Source organism: Talpa occidentalis, unplaced genomic scaffold (assembly GCF_014898055.3).
Source record: "Talpa occidentalis isolate TD23 unplaced genomic scaffold, MPIMG_talOcc4v2.1 talOcc4.4, whole genome shotgun sequence".
Classification (NCBI taxonomy): Eukaryota; Metazoa; Chordata; class Mammalia; order Eulipotyphla; family Talpidae; genus Talpa; species Talpa occidentalis.
This window is the reverse complement of record NW_023604295.1, coordinates 124,218,627-124,238,010: the sequence shown is the minus strand read 5'-3', so window position 1 is coordinate 124,238,010 and position 19,384 is coordinate 124,218,627. Positions and strand designations below refer to the sequence as shown.

General features: G+C 32.9%; 1 protein-coding gene across 1 annotated transcript in view; it reads right to left on the bottom strand.

The window, feature by feature from the left end:
* DHX36 (DEAH-box helicase 36) overlaps positions 1 to 19,384 on the bottom strand; it is a 39,933-nt gene that overhangs the window by 3,220 nt on the left and 17,329 nt on the right. Inside the window, exons 10-24 of the mRNA XM_037526253.2 lie at positions 18,513 to 18,653; positions 18,124 to 18,226; positions 17,409 to 17,496; positions 16,347 to 16,402; positions 14,833 to 14,897; positions 13,738 to 13,881; positions 12,327 to 12,444; positions 11,361 to 11,459; positions 9,157 to 9,330; positions 8,922 to 9,008; positions 7,806 to 7,889; positions 3,427 to 3,526; positions 3,243 to 3,333; positions 1,284 to 1,404; positions 281 to 433 (exon numbers count right to left, since the gene is read on the bottom strand). Of these exons, the coding sequence (XP_037382150.1) occupies positions 281 to 433; positions 1,284 to 1,404; positions 3,243 to 3,333; positions 3,427 to 3,526; positions 7,806 to 7,889; positions 8,922 to 9,008; positions 9,157 to 9,330; positions 11,361 to 11,459; positions 12,327 to 12,444; positions 13,738 to 13,881; positions 14,833 to 14,897; positions 16,347 to 16,402; positions 17,409 to 17,496; positions 18,124 to 18,226; positions 18,513 to 18,653 (1,624 nt within the window). The remainder of the gene's footprint in view (positions 1 to 280; positions 434 to 1,283; positions 1,405 to 3,242; positions 3,334 to 3,426; positions 3,527 to 7,805; positions 7,890 to 8,921; positions 9,009 to 9,156; positions 9,331 to 11,360; positions 11,460 to 12,326; positions 12,445 to 13,737; positions 13,882 to 14,832; positions 14,898 to 16,346; positions 16,403 to 17,408; positions 17,497 to 18,123; positions 18,227 to 18,512; positions 18,654 to 19,384) is intronic.

The window sequence follows — 19,384 nt, the reverse complement described above, 5'->3', positions numbered from 1 at the left end:
ACAAAAGACTGAAATATTTACCAAGCAACTAAGTGAGCTGTGGCTATGATTAAGAACTAAAGTTAAAAAATTCAAACTTTAGTAACACAGAACCATTAGAATAGTTGATCTGTAACTACCTAAACAAAAAACAATGTGGAAAAACTATGAATCTATTTCTCAACATCTTTACTCTGCTGAAATGTCTAGAAGTGTTTCATACATACACATCTGGAACAAAACCACAAGACTACCTGCTCACCTGCATGTAGATCAAAGACAATCATGAAAAATCAGTTACCTTCACAAGATGAGCAATTCTTGCTGGAGACTGAAAGACAATCCATTCATCTACAGCAATAGTTTCCTGATCATTATCCTTCTGGATGGAAATATCACCTCCAAAGAATAAGAGACAGTATGGGGAAACCTCTGTGCAGTCATATAAGTATATCTGCAATGAGCGTAAAAGGATATTGATACCTTTGGGAGTCTCAAAGGATTACTGCCACATTATTTCAGTAATACCACCAATATCAATTAGCACTTCCTTCTAAAGTAGGTATTATTTCTGTTATAATTACAGAGACTGAGAATAAATATCTCTTTATTCTTCAATAATTCAGAACATAAGTTTTATGTTTGTTTCAATTTAACAGCAGCATTCTTTAAACAATGTATTTTAAATAACTAAAATATTAACATATTTTAGTTAACGTTCTGATGGATACTTATAAGATATGCTAAAAAAATTCTTTGCACAGAGTAAACTCCTGAGTACCATAAAATACCAGTATTTCTTGAAAGAAGGCTCTGAAAGAAAATTATGCAAATTAAGTACTATCCCAATCAATTATAATACAATCATAACAGACCTACACATTAAAATTATAGGTTACTGGGCCTTCCTGATGGCACAGGGGTTAAGTCCCAACGCTATCACCACTGAAGCCTGAGTTAGCTCCACCCAGGGAGCTAATCCACATACGGTGCAACAGACCTCTTTTGTCTCGCCTGGAGCTCCCCTTAGCAGTGTATTTCAGTAGATCCGCCTGCTCTGCTCCCCACTGTCTCTAGTGAATCTTCTCACATTTCCCTAGTGCCCACAGTTATGGCCTACACCCCAGTGTTCTATACATAAAAAAAAAAAAATTAAAAAAAATAAATAAAAATCATAGGTATTATTTAAGGAAATCATAATTCATGTCAGATTTTTTTTAAAAGAACAAATTTTGTTTATAATTGTAAAAACAAAACAATTATAAAACAGACATGTCCAAATTCACGATTATATATTCACTTACACTACTTGTTCTCATCTTCAGGTGATAAATAAGCCAGTTGTAGTGAAATTCTGTTTGTTCCACATTAACAGATTTAGGATGAATAGCAACCAGTCCATCAGTTTTTGTATAAACTTTCACCCTTTAAAAAAAAAATGGAGTTTGTCAAAAAAATTCTGGGAGATTCCAAATCAATTACAGAATTTAAAACAACTCCATGGATGAGTTTAGTTTTGCAATATAAATATTTTTATATTTTATTTTTGGAAAGAACAATATAATATATTTTTGGAAAGAACAAAGTTTTTATTTTGCTAAAGCATGGAAAAATACTAGCAAAATGTGACTACTCAATAAGGAATCTTCATGCAATTGTAAAAGATTCTGCAATTATGTTTCTATTATAGCAACAAAGGATAAAGAATGAAATAATTGTAAGTGATTCTGATCAAGAGGGCAGTATACATTTTCTTATCAATCATAATACTCACAAATAGTCCTCAATTTAGAGAATTTCATGAAGTGAATTAAAAAATTTCACAGGTTATGCACCCAGATTTAAAAAAAAAAAGTTTCATTTAAAAGGGATTTTAGCTACAACTAATTTTTTAAAACCACTTTAAAAATGTTTTAAATGACCTTATTTTCACTCAAATCCCTCAATTTCGAAACAGGAACATTGAAATAAATGCACTCTTACATATGTCTACTGTAGTCTCTTAATTTCTATGGTCTACTCTTTATTAGCCATAAAGACTTTACAACTTGATTCACGGTAGCCTAATTAATATTACTTGTAAGGAAGATGATTTACTTTTTAAAAAGTCAACAGTAGTTACCTGTATCAGATTTGATTTAAAGGGTATCTTTTTCAAGGATGCAGGAATCCCTAACACCAAAGTCATGAATCTGTGTTATGATTCATTATTCAGAAAAATATCAGAAATTGTTTCCTTCACTGCAAAGTCAATTTGACCAATTCTATCCTGCAACCCTACATCACTAGAGCAACAGGGTCTGAGAGGAAATATTTTAACCTTGTGGATTCAATGATCTCTGACATACCTACTCAATTCATACTGTGGCAGACGCAGATAACACGCAAATAAACAGGCAAGGCTATGTTCAAATGAGTATTATAAAAACAAGCTTTTGGCCAGCATGCAAATTTTTTTTGACCCTTGGTCTAGACCAAAACAAAGCACTGATGCTAAGAAAATTAAATTTTTGTCATAAAGCCTTCCCAAATGATAGAGGGATATAATAAAATGTTTGCATATCAAAGAGTCTCTCTGTAAGCTACCTGTTAAGAGCAAGGAGAAATATTAAATAAGAATTTGGGGTGTGGGGGGAAGGAAAGAATTTGGCAAAGTACTGAAAGGTTCTATAAGACATAGAATCACAAAGCCATAAATTTCACACTGCTGTGTGGCTTATTGAAAACAGTCCTCAAATGAAATATTTACTTATGAATCACTGAGAAGTGACCATTTTAATAACTCTTGATACATAATTCTAATTCACAGTGCCTTCCAAAAGGGTAGCACCAATTCATATGCCACTAGCCTTTTGTGATTGTTTTCTTACTAAAAGCAGCTCATTTACTAGGCAAAAATACAACCTGTTATCTCCTACTGAGGCTATTTAAACACGAAAATTGTACTTTATTACTCCAAATGGTCAAATCACAATTTTATTCAGAGAACTAAATTATAAAATTATCCATCTTATAAGAAAAACAAAATCCTTAAGCAAAATTGACTCTAAGCATTTATTCAAAAGATTTAACAGCCGGCATGCTTTTCTAAAATTTACAGTGTATTATATTTTACTAACATTCCTTGTATCTCAGGGATGTATTGTTAGGGAAAAGTATACTGCCCTATATTAAGAACAAAATTATAATTCCTGTTACATTAGAGGATGTCAAAAGCTTAAGGAGAGAATTATAACCAATTCATAATAATCTTCAATGCTTACATTTTTCTCTTTTTACCCAAATTTAGACGGATCTTGGCAACTTTAGGATATAAACCAGCACATATGACAGCTTTAATTATCTTCTCATTATCTATTGGAGATGGGAAGACAAAGAAAAAAGAAGTAAAATGCTGAAACAATGTATGATAGCAGCAAGTTATTTATACCATATATTTAGCCTTACCTGAATTTATATTAGATTTTGGATCTTTAGGATTTCTACTGCTTACAAATCCAGCACCAAGGAGATGCTCAGCAAACTGTCCTTTCATGTTATGCAGCATCTAGGGAGCAATAATAACAAACAAAACTAGAATACCTTTTACAGAGATTGATAGTGGCTACGAAGCAGAGACTCCTAAATAAATCAAGCCACAAGCTTTTCTTGCTTTATAAAACACTTCTGTAAAACAAGTGATGTTTTAAAGCAGGAATTGAACACCTGAAAAATTTACAAAACCATGGCTTTGGTCGATAAAGTTTTATTGGAATACAGCCACACCCATTATTTTATTTATGGCTGTTTTTGTTTTGGTTGTTTTATGGTTGTAATGGCAGGTATAAATGGTTGCAACAAAGACCACATGATTCTAAACCTAAAATACTTAGCATCTGATATTTTACAGAAAAGTTCTGCCTGTTGTAAAGAAGAGCTAATCAAGTTTAAGGAATACTTCATCTATTTGGGTAAAAATGACACATAGCTCATTATAAAGCAATCAAATTGTACAGAAAAGTACAAATAAATAAAGCTCCCTAAACTCAATGCAGTAAGAAGTAATTATTAACTAGATAAATAATACTTTACCACTATTATACATATATATTGACAAAATTAGATAGAAATGCTATTCTAACAATGGCATCAGAATACAGTTTTTATAAAAGAATACTAGTTTTAGTTCAAGTTGAAGAAAGTTTAAACAGAAATGAACCCATAAATCATAGAGATACTTAACAGATCCTTGTGTACTTAAAATAAGACAGTATGAAAAAGTCTATTATATTTAAATATCCCTTTTATGAATTATGTTGACTTCAGTTATCCCATCTAATTTTTCTTATAAGTTACGCTTCTATCTTGTTTTAAAAATTTATTTTTATGCATTATTTATGCACACAAGAATAGGCCAAAGGTGCCAGTATGAGAGGATTCACTACAGGGTGAGGAGAACAGGGGGATTGACTGAAATATACTGCTGAGCAGTGGGCGAGACAGGAGAGGTCTGCTGCACCATGTGGGTCACCACCCTAGCCAGGGATTGAACTCAGGCTGCAGTGCCTGGCTATAGCTTGACAGCACTGAGACTTAATTCCTGCACCACCAGGGAAGCCCCTACTATTCAGTATCTTGACTGAATATAATATTGTCAAATAATACTTGGATGCAGTCATCTTTTCATATTTGTAGTTCATTTATTTTTCTACTTCACAAAATTGTTTTTATAAATATCTGTGAATACACACATTCAATGACACTTGATTTTTTTATATAGACACCCATTATCTTCATGATGGTCCTGTAATGTCTTCCTGTCTGTAAGCTTTGTACTTACTGCTTCTTATTGCCTTTTATTTTTTTTTCCCCCTTTCTTTTGGAACCCTATCTTTAAACTCTACCTCATACCTTTCTTCTTTGGCAATAATTTGTTTTAAGGATTTGCACTTTGTGCAATTCTTTTGATCTCAATTTGTTTTTGTTTTTTTTAGCGCAGCAGTCTTTTCATTCATTATATTAATCTATTTTCTTACCTTTGTTTTACTGAGTCCATGTTCTCCTTAAACTGTTCCTTCTTATAAAGCAGTTTAAAGTACTTTCTATTGAGACATGTTGTGTTACCTTTTTTCCCCCTTTGTCTACAGTATTGTTCAGAGTTATGAATATTCCCCTGCCATTTTGTTAAAGTTTGGGCAATTTTCTTAGATGTGCTAGATTCTTGATTCTTTTACCACCTTGTAGATATGCTGAATGTCTAGGAATAGGTTAGTGACACACAGCTGAAATGAACATCTATTAGGAAAATGTGAGGATATTCCTATTCCATTGACTTGAGCTCACTTCTCCAACGTAGACATTAAGGTTTGTTATATTGGGTTGTCAGAAAAGTCATGACACATGCTGCACCCCACCCCTGCAGTGACCTTCAGGGCTAATGGCTGTTGCCATGGTCCCTGAGGTCCGGCGTGGGCAAGGAATCATGCGCGCAGGAGGAGAACAGCAAACTCCCTAAGATGCAGAGAAGCCGAATGCCTGCCAAGAGATAATGACCACCAGAAGCTGCCACAAAGATGATTAAAAGAAATGCTGACCACCTGGAACCTTATCTCGCTTTCTCAAGGCCCACAAACTTTATTCTGCTACAACTGTCTCTCTAAAATCTTTCCTTTTTCTGGTCATTGATTGCTAATTAAAAAACATACATAATTTAATAAACAGGCTAATCCAAATGAAACATTACTAAACACTGTGTAATAATAGAATTGTTAGTTTAATAATCTTTCTATTATGTGCTTGACTTTAGTACCTATGATATTAACTGCATTATAAAATAAATTCACCCATGACAATTAATTATGAGTAAAAATGAGTAATAGTGATAGTTAGTGCAACTAGAAAATAATTATATAGAACAGTAGAAAGAATTTATAGCCTGTCCAATTAGGAATGAGGCTAGGTCCAGATGTAACTTCAGACATAAATCACTGCCCTGTCAATTAAGCTAAGACTATGAGCAAACTGATCTCTTTGATGTTCACTGTTCCTATGCCTTTAGAAAAAACATATATATACTGACCACTAGCTTAATAAAGGCGCACTCAGATTTACACTCTCTCTTGAAGTGTGTCTGTTTGTCATTTCTTTAATCGAATCCCTGACCACCCTACGCAGTCTCTCAACCCTGAGACGGCCTCATCGTCTACTGCTGTGCTGGTCCGCGGCAGACACATTTTTGCTTGAAAAACAGAAAAAATATGTCATGACTTTTCTGACAACCCAATGTAACTACCCTATTTATTTGTTCACTTCCCTCTTGTGTAGCACATCCTGTACTGTGTTTTCTTGCTTATCAAACAGGTAAAGATAAAGATACCTATCTGAAAGTTAAACTAAAGATACTCACCACTCACCCTAATTGATATTTTAAAATTGATTTTAGGAGTACCAGTTAAAATTTTCAGCTTGAACGACAAATGTTAGCGAGGATGTGGTGAAAAAGGAATTCTCTTACATTGCTGGTAGGAGTGCAAACTGGTCCAATCACTATGGAAAGCTGTGTGGAGATTCCTCAACCTGCTAAAAATGGACCTACCATACAACCAGGCAATTCCACTACTAGGGTTCTACCCAAAGGACACAAAACCATTGATTCAAAAGAATACCTGTACACCTACGTTTATTACAGCACTATTTACAATAGGTAAAACCTGGAAACAACCCAAATGCCCAAAAAAAGATGACTGGATCAAGAAGATGTGGCATATATGGAATGGAATATTATTCAGCAATCAAAAAAGATAAACTCATTCCATTTGCAGAAACACGGATGGAACTAGAAGGAATTATGCTCAGTGAAATAAGCCAGGAGGAAAAAGAAAAATATCGGATGATTTCACTTATAGCAGGAATATAGGGGAACCAAATAAGACATCAGTGTAAAAAAATAATAACAGTACAAAACACAACAAAGCAAAAACAGACAATTACAAATCAGAGACATATTGCAGGGGAGGAAGAGGGAGAGGGATCAGCAGGAGGGAGGGAGGAACACAGGGGACTGAGGTGATGGTGTGTTGGTACACTGGTGAAGGAAACTATGGGGACTACACCTGAGGGGGTGGGGAGAAGCAAATATTGTTTAAAAAATGAACAATGATGTAAAAATAAAAAAAAATATTAAATTAAAAAAAATAAATGGGTGAATTGTAAAAAAAAAAATTTCAGCTTGAATCATCACAATGGCAAACACAAGGTGGGGCAAGAACCAAGGCCTATTGCACTTTCCCACTATACTCTGGAATTTTGCCTCTTTTATACATTGTTGGTGTATATAACATTTTGCATCTTTTCTTATTTTATTGCAGTTGAGTTAATAAATGTCTCTTCTATTATTTGGACAATAATTCACCTTCCTAAGACAAATTCATACAATTTTTAACTTTTTGCTACAGATATCGCTGTACAAAAAAGGATTTGTATATTTACTAATCTAACATATATAAGAATTACTTTCAAAAAGTCAAGTAAATAAATCAGAAAGAGAAAATACCAGATGGTGTCACACATATGGAATACAGAGAAACCAAACAAAGGGTTGGACAAAGTGAAACTTAAAACCCTTGAAAACTAACTAAAGAACTGAGACACCCAGAGGGAGGTAAGAACAAAGTGGGGAGGGAGTACCATGGATTATGCAGGCGGACTAGGGGTCCTCTGTATGATGCTGGGTGTGCCTCAGTACAACACTGAAGGGTGGGATCCTATATTTCTAAAATATAGCCAATGTTACTAAAATAAAAAATAAAAAAGTTAATATGCAATTACAAAAAAGGTCACTATTTTACCTGAAGTGTGTTTGAAGAGAGAAAATATTCCCAGCAATAGTCTTTTTCATATCTGAAACCACGTCGTCTGGCTTCTTCCCAACCCTACAGGGCATTGAAAGGAAATTAATGTTGTTACCCAAAGCAAGGAATGCTTACTAGTTTATCTTTATTTTTGCATCAAATTACTATTACTTTCTTTGTACAAAAACTCAAGGAATTCTGAAATATGCAAAATTAAAAACATAAAAATGTAAAAATAAAAACCATAAAATTCCCATGATCATGTTGTTGAAACAACCACCATGGATTTCCATGGTGTATAAAAATAAATTATATTTGTATATAATTTATTTATACAAATAAATTATATAGTATACAAATAAATTATATAGTAACAATGCATATTTTTACACAAAATGACATCACAGTTGAAAAATAGTAATCAAAAAAAAAATATGCCATTGCGAAAATTTTAAAGATGTTTCATACTTTCAACTTCACAAATGTTTCTCTTTTTTCCTTTAGCTAGAGGAGGGGAGCTAGGCACAGTGATAGAAAAATAATACCGAATAAGCGCAGAGAAAAATAAACTTTCCCATAAAATTTAATGTAAAACTTAGTCTAGTACTACAGTAAGAAGATGCTATCTCTCTAAACCAAAGTACATTTAAATTTTGCAAAGATGGGTTACAAATATTCTCAGATAATCCTGACTTTTGGAAGAGTTGTTTCTCTAATCTGAATACACATAATTATGACAATCTATCAGAATGCTGAATCTGAATATGGGTATAGCTCACTAATAAACAGAAAGAGACCTGTCATGAATGTCAATAAAAACGAGACACAAATGAATAACAGCAAATGAAATTAAGAAAAAATTTTTTATTTGTTCTATTCTCAAAATACAAATACAGACTGACTTCTCTAAAGGATAAATAAAATGGGTGAATGAGCTATCCTAAAACTGAAAAATAATGTACAATTCTTTTCATATGCTTACCTAACTAAACATTTTCATATAGCAATTTATTTCTCACACCTACAATAACAAATTTTAAAAGGTTATTTTCCTATTTTATTAACAGCTTTCATTTGAATAAACTGTCACAATCCAGAACAAGTTATTCTTACCTCAAATGCATTCACGACTGTCAGATGGTCACTTTTGGTATCCTTTGCCAATTCCTTTCTTCTTGCATCTGCAATCTTTTCTTTTCCCTTAAAAAATGACAGATAAAGGCAATTGAAATTGTTCTATGCTATATAACAGAGAGTATCATTCTAATGGAATGATGGAATATTTTCTAATGGAAAATATATCTAAGCCACATCACATATGAAAATGATGTTTTCGTATCTTTCTTACCAGTGGAATAACAAAGGGATCTTTAAAGCTGAGACTAGCAGCAATGGTGAGTACTGGATCTAAGCAACAGAACAGAGCTCCAAAAAGAATCATTTTCCCAATATGTGGTTCAACTGGTAATCGTGCTAAGTGGACTCCAAGAGGTGTCAATTCTTCTTGTTTATCCAAAGCATTCTGTAAAGTAAGAGTTTATGTTTAAAATGCACATTGCAAAGCAGCACATTTAAATATATTTTAGTCTGCACTGAAAAGAAACAACAAAACAGGCAAGTCTCAGTCTCTAAAGCCCAAAATGACCTACTAGTGCTCAGCTTTAGTTTTCTTTATCAAACCGTAAGTTTTAAGGCCAGAAAAAGGCAGAAACCAATTTAAATAAAACAAAAACTAATGTACAACTTGGCTTTATCTTAAGTGCTAGAAGAAAAATAAGAGAAATAAAACATTCTAAGAGAGAAAACCACCCAGTATAGTATAAGAACTGTGGATAAAACAAAAAAGACACTTATATATTTGGAATACACAAGTATAGATTCTAGTAGTTCATGAGGCATGTGACACAGGAAGCTAAGAGAGATCAGGGGTTGCAGATGATTGGAAAAGAACAAAACTATAGTGCTGTGTATGCAGGAAAATCTGCATATAATTATTAGAATAAACAGTTTCATTTCTATGTATCAGATTAATAAGAAAATTAAAACTTTTAAAAAGCAGAATTCTAAAATACCACTGAGAAATAAATCTTAAAAAGAAGAAAAAGACATAAAATTCCTACATAGAAGTGGGGCCTCCCTGGTGGTGCAAGGAGTTAAGCACAGCACTGTGAAGCTATCCGCAGCCTCTGCAGCACGAGTTTGATCCCTAGCCAGGGAGGTGACCCACATGGCACTGCAGACCTCTCCTGTCTTGCCTGCTGCTTCCCTCTGCAGTGTATTTCAGGACATCTGCCTGTTATGTTCCCCACCCTGTCTCTGGTGAATCCTTTAACCTCTACAACTCTGGCCTATACCCCAGTTCCATGCAAAAATAAATTTAAAAATTTAAAACTAGATAAAAATAAAACCAATGCATGTAAAATACATCTTTAGCATCCCCTAACTCAACACTAATCAACAAAATGTTGGCACAAATGTTCCATTTCTGTGCTGTCCACAATAGCAGCCACTAGTCACATGTGCTTATGAACATCTGAAAAGTGGGGTATAAAAGATATTAAATTTTTAATGTAATTAGAAATTCAAATTGAAGTAGTTACATGTTGAGTAGTGGCTACTACACTGGACGTACAGCTCCTTTCACTCCCCTCTGGCACTGACTCTAAACCAGTCCTATGTGTTTTTCAGTGAGGTCTCGCACAGACTGTCTCTCAACTTGACTTATACATTGGAACAAATTTCTCAAAAGACTGACTTCCTAAAAGAACAAAAGAAACCAGAAAACACTGTTCTAAGGAAATAAAGCTGTAAGAGTATAATGATAGATTGAGTAGGAGAGAAAAGAGTAAGACATTGTGGAGAAAAAACACTTGTAGCATTCCTTCAAAAATATAAAATATGGGCCTCCCCGGTGGCGCAGGGGTTGAGTGCTGAGCTATGAAGCTGCCCGCAGCCTCTGCAGTGCCGGTTCGATCCCCAGCCCTTGGCAAGGGTTCCACATGGCGCACAGACCTCTCCTACCGCGCCCGCTGCTCCCCTCAGCAGTGTACTTCGTCAGTCTGCCTGTTCTATTCCCCGCTCTGGCTCCTGTGAATTCTCTCACCCTCCCGCGCTTCTGATTGTACCCAGTGCTTGTATAAATAAATAAAAAAAAAATATGACTTTTAAGATGTCCACACAATTGCTGTTACTTGAATTTGACAAAAAAAAAAACAACGAAGAATATTAGAAAGACTAGAAAAACAAAATTCATTTCAAGAATATATAATTTATATATATATTTATATATATATAGACAAAGAAATTAAATGAGCTCAAAATTTTATGTAATTTTAAATCAAGCCTACCAAAAACTGAAAATGAAAAATGGTGTCAAAGCCTCCCAGTATGATAAGAACAACACAAAGATATCACTTTACATTTTCTAAAGCAAAGTTTCTATGCTAAGCTGAACAGTCAAATAGTGAATCAAATCTGACAACAGTAAATTTTATAATTACTGGGCTTACATGTTATAACACTATAAGAATTTTTTCAAATAATCAAACTTACCAGTTCCATCAGATGTTTTATGGAGAGTGACACAGCTTCATTTGATGGTGGATCCATTAATCTACTCAGAAAATCAGCAATTCCACCAAGCCTTAAAATCTGGGGGGGAGATAAAAATAATTAACATATAATATATGTTAACATATATTATATATGTTAAATAATTATTGTTATATTTTAACATATTTAACATTATATATGTTAACATACATGTTAAATAATTAACATATTATATGCCATATATACTATATATGTTAAATAATTAACATATTATATGTTTTATATGTTATATATTATATGTTAAATAATTAACATATTATAATTAACATATAATATATACTGACATTATACTTTAGTCATGCCAATCACACAGAGTGTCAAACCTATCATGATTTTCAGATTAGCTATTTCACCAAAATAAGTTGAAATGGTATTTTGAGTCTATAAAAATGAGTTAAAAGGCCAATAGACTATTTTCTACCAGTAGTCTAAGGAGAAAAGTAGCTGGTGAAAATCTGGAACAAGTTGATTATCAATTATCAAAATTAAGAAGGCTAAATAACTATATCAAATACGTAAAATGCTGAAAAAAAAGGGTAAGTAGTTTATAATGAAAGACAACATCTTAAGATGTAATAATGATAGCTAACATTTACTGAGAACTTACTAAATGCCTGTGTATTCTGAGAATTTTCTGAGATTAATTTAAATAATTTGCTCAGTATAACATGACTAGCTTGTCAGGGGAGGATCTGGGATTCAAAGACAGGCCGGGATCAAGAGCAGGACAGATTAAAATCTGTTTGAAGTAAGTTAAAACACAGTTTGCTACCACATACACACACAAAAAAACAAATGCCTGGTGTTAATTCCTTCTTCCAGATTAATCCATGTTTTTTGTTTTTTAAAGTGATGAAAAGTAGAACCCAGCCCCACTTAGTTACTTAGCTTTCCCACCTACTTTACCTTGATTTGTAAACAAAGTTCTTCCAAAGGAGTTCTCAAAATTTCTGGCAGCTGATAGTCATCTAGAAGGCTTGCTCTAAGACCATTATACAGATGATAGCAATGACCAGGCTGAACTCTAAAAAAGAACAAAGGAAAAAAAAGGGGAGAGCTGTCAATAAGGTCTTAGAACTTCAGAGAAAAACATAGCAATATGTATTTTTTATAAGCCATGTCATAACTAATTTGCTCAATTATTTCATTTTGTTACTCATTTATTCCTTCTCATCTGTTTGGAATAACCCTAACCCACTTTCCCCATGTCCAAGGTTTAAGAAATACAAGATTTCATACCCCCAAACTCCCATATTTTGGTTCCCTCTTTTTATTTTATAGATACAGACTGCAGGCCTATAACAGCAATCTACTTAGGCTAACCTTGAAATATCTCATGAGCACTTTGTCATATATCTTGGTAGTACATTATCCTACTTATATTATTATTAAAAAGCTGTAAAATATGTACTTTTTAGTGAGTTCTCAGAGGGTGCGGGAAAATTCCTTTTATTGTTTGCAACTTGTGGCATGCATGATTTCTTAGCACAATGCTCAATATGGATGTAAGAGGTGAGGGTACTGGTGTATTTTCAAAAAGAAATATCTCAATGGGCTCCTGCTGTTACAGAAAGGGATACCCTTTACCTGTGAGAATAAAATATTATTCATTACTAATTAAAGCACATCATCTATTACATAACATGCCTGTAGAAACTAAAAACAAAAATACCTCCACTGAGAATCATATGATATTTGCTCTGATCTACAAAATAACTGTAAATCTAAACAGGCTTTGTTGAAGGCACTTATATGTGCTATCCTACAAGGGAATTATTTCCATTTGAATTCAAACAATGTATTCTGTTTAAACTCCACAAAATGGGGATGAAGAACTGGATAAAATATAACACTTCATTTATTTTCATAACTCTTCTGTGAATCAGACCTGAAGCCTAGTGTGTTTATATTCACATATAACAACATGCCAAAACTCCTCCATTACGGTAAATATTTTTGAGTCAATGTCCAGCAGTGATAAGTCTGCATGAGAAAACTCCAGTCTTGCCCTATCAAGTTATCCCCTTGATAAGGATTAAATGATCTGATATTCAAACAGTATTTGTAGTTATTATTGTAATATATGCTTAAAAAAGTGGGAAAAAATTGTAATTAATAAGAATAAAAGATAATAAGTTTAGTTAAGCAGACTGAAGAATTAGAGGTAGAAAAATATTTTTCTAAAGAAACTATGATTCAAACTTTTCCAATTAAAAATGTGCTGTAGTGAAAGGCAAATCCAGTAAACAATGTCAGCAACACATCTTACAATATTTTTTTTTAATTTTGAAAGTTTAGACAAAAGGGTTCATCTTACCTTCCAGCTCGACCTTTCCTTTGTTTGGCATTAGCATTACTAACCCATTCAGCAGACATTGTACTTATATTGTTCTGCGCGTCGAAGTGTGTCTCCTTTATTTTTCCTCCGTCTATCACATAAACTACATCATCTATGGTAATGCTGTTTAGAAAATGAATATATGAAGTATTAAAAATGTATCAAAAGCCCATTAACCTAGAGTAGTGATTTTAGAGCTCTGTTTAAAACAAACAAACAAACAAACAAAACCACCGTGACTGCACTACACATTAGTGTCTGTAAGACAATGGAAGAAAATTTATGAGAACTAAGTTGGTGCAATCATTTTGGAAAAATGGAGCTTTTTCAAAATTAAAAAAAAGATAAAAAATACCAATATAGCAATTCCACTTCTGGATACCCAGCCAAAGAACATTAAATAACTACCTTAGTGAGTTATACGGACCATGTTTACTGCAGAATTATATACAATTGCAAAGATAAGGAAAAAACCAAAGTGTCTACTGATAAACGATTAAAGAAGATGTGGTACATATACGCAATGGAATATTAATTCAGTTATAAAGAAAGAGGAGATGATGCCATTTGCAAAAAATGGAATGAACTCAAGGGGATTAATGAAGCAAAATAAATCTGAAGGAGAAAGACAAATAAATATTGGATCAGTTCACCTAGATATGCAATATAAGGGACAAAGCAGATGAATGGACAAAATTAAAAAAAACCAGACAACATCAACAGAACTGAGGGAGGGAAGGAAAACTGTTTTAAATGAAAAAATTTGAAGACTGTAAATAATCAATGAGCAAATTACCAAACAATACCACCCCAACCAGAAAATGATAAAAATTAAAAAAAAAAAAAAAATTAACTTCCGTTCCCATGCTTCTTTTGAAAAATACTACTGGAAGAAAGACTTACTGAAAAAGGCTAAAACATTAGTAAAAAAGAAAACCTATGCTCATTGCCAGGACTATATTAAAATTACCACTTTTAAGAAACTGCTTAGTACCTTATAAAGAAAAAAATTAATAATTTATGGGGCTCAAACTAAAATAATCACTAGTAGTTGATATATAAAATAATTTTTACCTAGTCTCTGCAATGTTGGTAGCAATTACTATTTTCCGAACACCAGGAGGGGTTCTTTTAAATACCTGTAAGAATAAATACATCAAAACTCCTAAAGTACACTAGTTTCTGATACAGTATTCTTCCAATTGGAAGAATTCCTTTAGACACTATTCATCTTTAGCATTCTGTGTTCATTCATTGACATATGAATCTAATATTTATAGATATATTTGTAAAGATGTTTATTTATAAATATATATTTCATTACTATAAAGTCCCCTTTCTCAAAATAAAAATCCCCTACAGATATCAAAACTTTATTACAAACAAGATTTTAAATTTAACATGGTCATTTCAACTTACAGAATATTTTTAACAGAAGATGGACAGCATAAATATCTTAAGTTTAAAGTTAAGAATTATGAATTACCAGGAACTATGGTTAAGGGCAACAACCTACCAAGCAGGTGTCTAACTCATCTGAATGAAAGATATCTGGCTACACCAACTTATAGCACTTGAAATAAGATGATCTAAAAATTAAAATTCTTTTCAAATGCTGAATACTACAAACCATGCCACTGAGGACAAAAACATGCAAGTAGGGAGACAAATACCACTTGGCTAAACTACTAAAGTAACTAGCATATGATGTGGTACTTGAAATTCAAGTACTACTTGCCTCCTGCCCCCCCACCCCAATAAACTGCAAAAACTTACTCTCTCACTTATAAAAAAAGGAAATCAGTTGAGAAAAAGTTGTTTCCCAGGCTACTCACATATTTATTCTCTACCAAAGGAGTAAGTAACTTACAACTAGGGTATCAGAGATGGAAGTACTCCACTGAATACTCTTATGTAGTCTTTGGCTCTATCTTTTCCTTCAGGTATACACTCTGTATATAAATCAGCTGGCAAAGCCTTACTTAGGGTTAAGGTACTAGTAGAGTTAAAAAAAAGTCTTGATATTCTGGGACGAAACAAGTGGATAAACTAGAAAATAAGGTAGACCTTCAAATCCATCTCATTTTACCAGTGCCTGTAAGTACTAAGTCCAAAAAATTAACTTGTCTTTAAACATGCAGGATCCATTCTAGTAAGGTAAATCCCTAGAGCTAATAGAGTCAAAACATTTAAGAATATAATCCAGTATTGATAAAAAAAATCTCATACTTGCAAATAGACCAATTCTGTTAAGTCAAAATCTCAAACATCAAGTTACAGTATGTCATAGATTACTTAATTTCTAGGTTGAGCCTTTTACTGGTACTCACATATCTTTTTCTTTTATTCAGGAAACCCAAGCAAGTTATTGGTGAAACCAATCTTTAAACTTTTCCCTAATTCAGACAAAGCTAATTTGATCTCTGGATTACCCTCTGTTATTCAAGTTTTTATGCAATCACCCTCTGAAGACTCATTTGAAAAATACCCAAAAAAGTACTTTTTATAAGGATTACTATTTGAAAAGGTGCAAAATACACAAGCAGTCCTCCTTAGTTTGAAATACAGTATAAAATTTAAAAGCATACCTGCGTCTGGTTAACTGTAGGCATCAGTGAATGTAAAGGTATAATAAGAAACTTGTCTGAAAATTAAAAAAATTAAATTTTAAGAGGAATTTTGGTTATATAGGAACTTTTATTTTTAGAGATGCAAGCTAGTATATTTATAGGAATAACATATTAACAGCTGTTATTTAAATAGGAAAAAAAATTAGGTCCAAAAAGTCAATGGTATATGATATTCATTATGATTCTCTAAGTTTAAAGTAACAAGTAACAAGGATAAGTCATAGTAATTAGATAAAAATCTTTTACCAGCTTGAGAATAGTAAATAATTCAAGCAATTACCATGTGATTTAACAAAGAAAAACAGATCTTTACTTTCTTAGCTAATACAACTAGATCAAAATAATTTTTAAGAGTCTTATAAGAATAAAAAGTATCATAAGCACTTCCACAAAGTTAGCAGTTATAGTCAGAACTAGAAAATACTAACTAGAATTTGCTTTGTATTTTACTAAATTTAAGTTAATAATGATTCCTGAAAATTCTTTAAATAAAATCTTATAGAAAGAATGCATGTGCCCATGCATTTACCTAAACATAAGAGGTTCTCTATCTCAAACAGAACTAAAATCACCTGAGGAATTTTTAAGTACTTCAGATGTTCAGGACACATCCTTAGACTTGGGGAGTGGATAGGGTCTGTTATCTGAATTTTATAGAAATGCCACGGTGTTGCTGTTGTATAGTCAGAGCTGACAAACACTGGGCTAAAGGATAAATTCAAACTTCTTTTCTGCCCAATTAAATGAAGGAAAAATCAAGTAATCTCAAATGCCAACATCTTATCTTTAAGCCTCCACTTTACTAGACAAATTTAGGAATGGATACAAAACTTTCTCACAATTATACCACATAAAGAACTTCATTACATACAGATTATCTTTATCTGTGACCTAGAACTTAAGATTCTTAAACTGAGATGACCTTTGAAGTAATACTTCTTCAAATGACAGGGGCAAAAACTGTTACCTATGATTCAAGTACTATTCTTGGAATTGCAGTAAGATATATTTCTACAATACCTGATTTAAACATCACTTGTGACATCAAAAGATCATGTAAAGTGCTGATATTGTCCCAGCCTGGAAGAAAGACCAATATCGCACCATCCTGCCAGGGGGGAAGGAATAGTCATTACAAAAGAACTAAGGTAAAATTCTGTGCATGGTTATGCCATTAAAATGATAGAAGTACATGATAATTTTAATTTACTGGTAAAGAATACAAGCTCATTTCTAAGAAAATATAACTTACAACCCAGGTATTTCATTTGTTTAATCTTTCCTTCAAATAAGATACCTAAACCTTTAGGTATTTTAAGATTCTTATTTTCACTGTCAAAAAAAAAAAATTACTTCCATTGAGGGCCTGGTGGTGCAAGGGGTTAAGCACAGCACTATGAAGCAATCGCAGCCTCTGCAGCACGAGTTCAATCCCTGGCCAGCCAGGGAGCAACCCACATGGTGCAGCAAACCTCTCCTATCTCACCCGCTGCTCCCCTCAGCAGTGTGTTTCAGTCAGTCTGCCTGTTCTGTTCCCCACTCTGTCTGTGGTGAATCCTCTTAGCCCCCGCACCTCTGACCTGTATCCCAGCTCTTGTATGCATAAATAAATCTTAAAAAAAAATTACTTCCATTGGCTATTTTTAAAACATATTTTAAAAATTATTTTTCTTTTTTCATGGTTTTGGTATAAAATTATGTCACTTGAAGGAAAGAAAAAAAAAAAAACACTAACCTCTTCTTCCAAAACAATGTGTCGAATAAGGGCAGCAATCAAATTCAGATCAACTTTATCATCATCCATCATTTCTAAAACATCTACAGTACTTGTAGAATATCTATCAAAATTAAATAGAAAGTCATGAAATATGTAGTAAAGACTCCTCACGCTTAGCATGATATAAAATCTTTAAAATTAACTTGATCTGCAAATGAAAGTATATAATCAACAGACAGAATTACTGGAATAATAATAATCTTTACAAGCTGTATCAGTATATTCTCCAGCTGGAATATGAGACTTGCAATACTCTCTTTAAACATATGCAAAGTCAACAAGACAATCACTATATTTTGTTTTAGTCTTTGAGCCTCTAGGTTCTCTTTCAAACAAAATAAACGTACTTTTTTCGCAGTTCTCTTACATAATTGGGCCAACGTTCTTTATACATTGCTTCTTTTTCTTCTTTTTCTTGTCTGTTTACATGCCCTTGCATGAAACCTCTCTTAAACTGGGATCTGTGTTCTTTTTGTTCTGGAACATATCTAAAATAAGAACATTTTTAAAAAGTCTCACTGTTTTTTGGTTTTAGTTAATCAATGAGCATTTACTGTAAGATTTTAAAAGGAGGATTTAAAACATTTTCCTTATACTTTATAGTGAATGATAATTATCAATTTGTAAATATTTATTAACATAAAACCTGACATCCAGGAAAAAAAGAATTTCTCTAAGAACCTAAACATCTAAATCATCTTTAGCAATCAAAATTTAAAAATACACTAAATTTCACCTTCAATTTCAAGTCTGCTCCAAGAGAAAAGTTAACATGAATAGAAGTTCAAACTAATAGTTGATGGTCTAGTAAAAGATGCATTTTGAATAAAGGAGATTTCCAAACTTAGAATGCACATTAAAAATCTCCTAGACAGCTTATAAAGTTTATGAAATGTAAACTACAGAAATCATAAAGCCTATCCCTTGCGCTTTGGATTCAATATGTTTGAGTGGAGTTTTCTAATCTAGGAATTGTAATTATCCCATTAGATTTTCAGATAATGTACCTAGAGAACTGCAGAACTATGCTTGAGTACTATTAATTCTGCTAAGTCCCACAGAAAGAGCTAAAGGCAAAGCCAGAATCAGAATGCAAATTCTCAAATTTCTGTTCTGTTGATCACTGTCAGTGATTCCACTATGCTGCAATGACTGCTAGAAAAACAGAGGGCACATCCATCCAAGAAGGCAATGGAGGGGAGAGGGGTTCTAGGAGGCC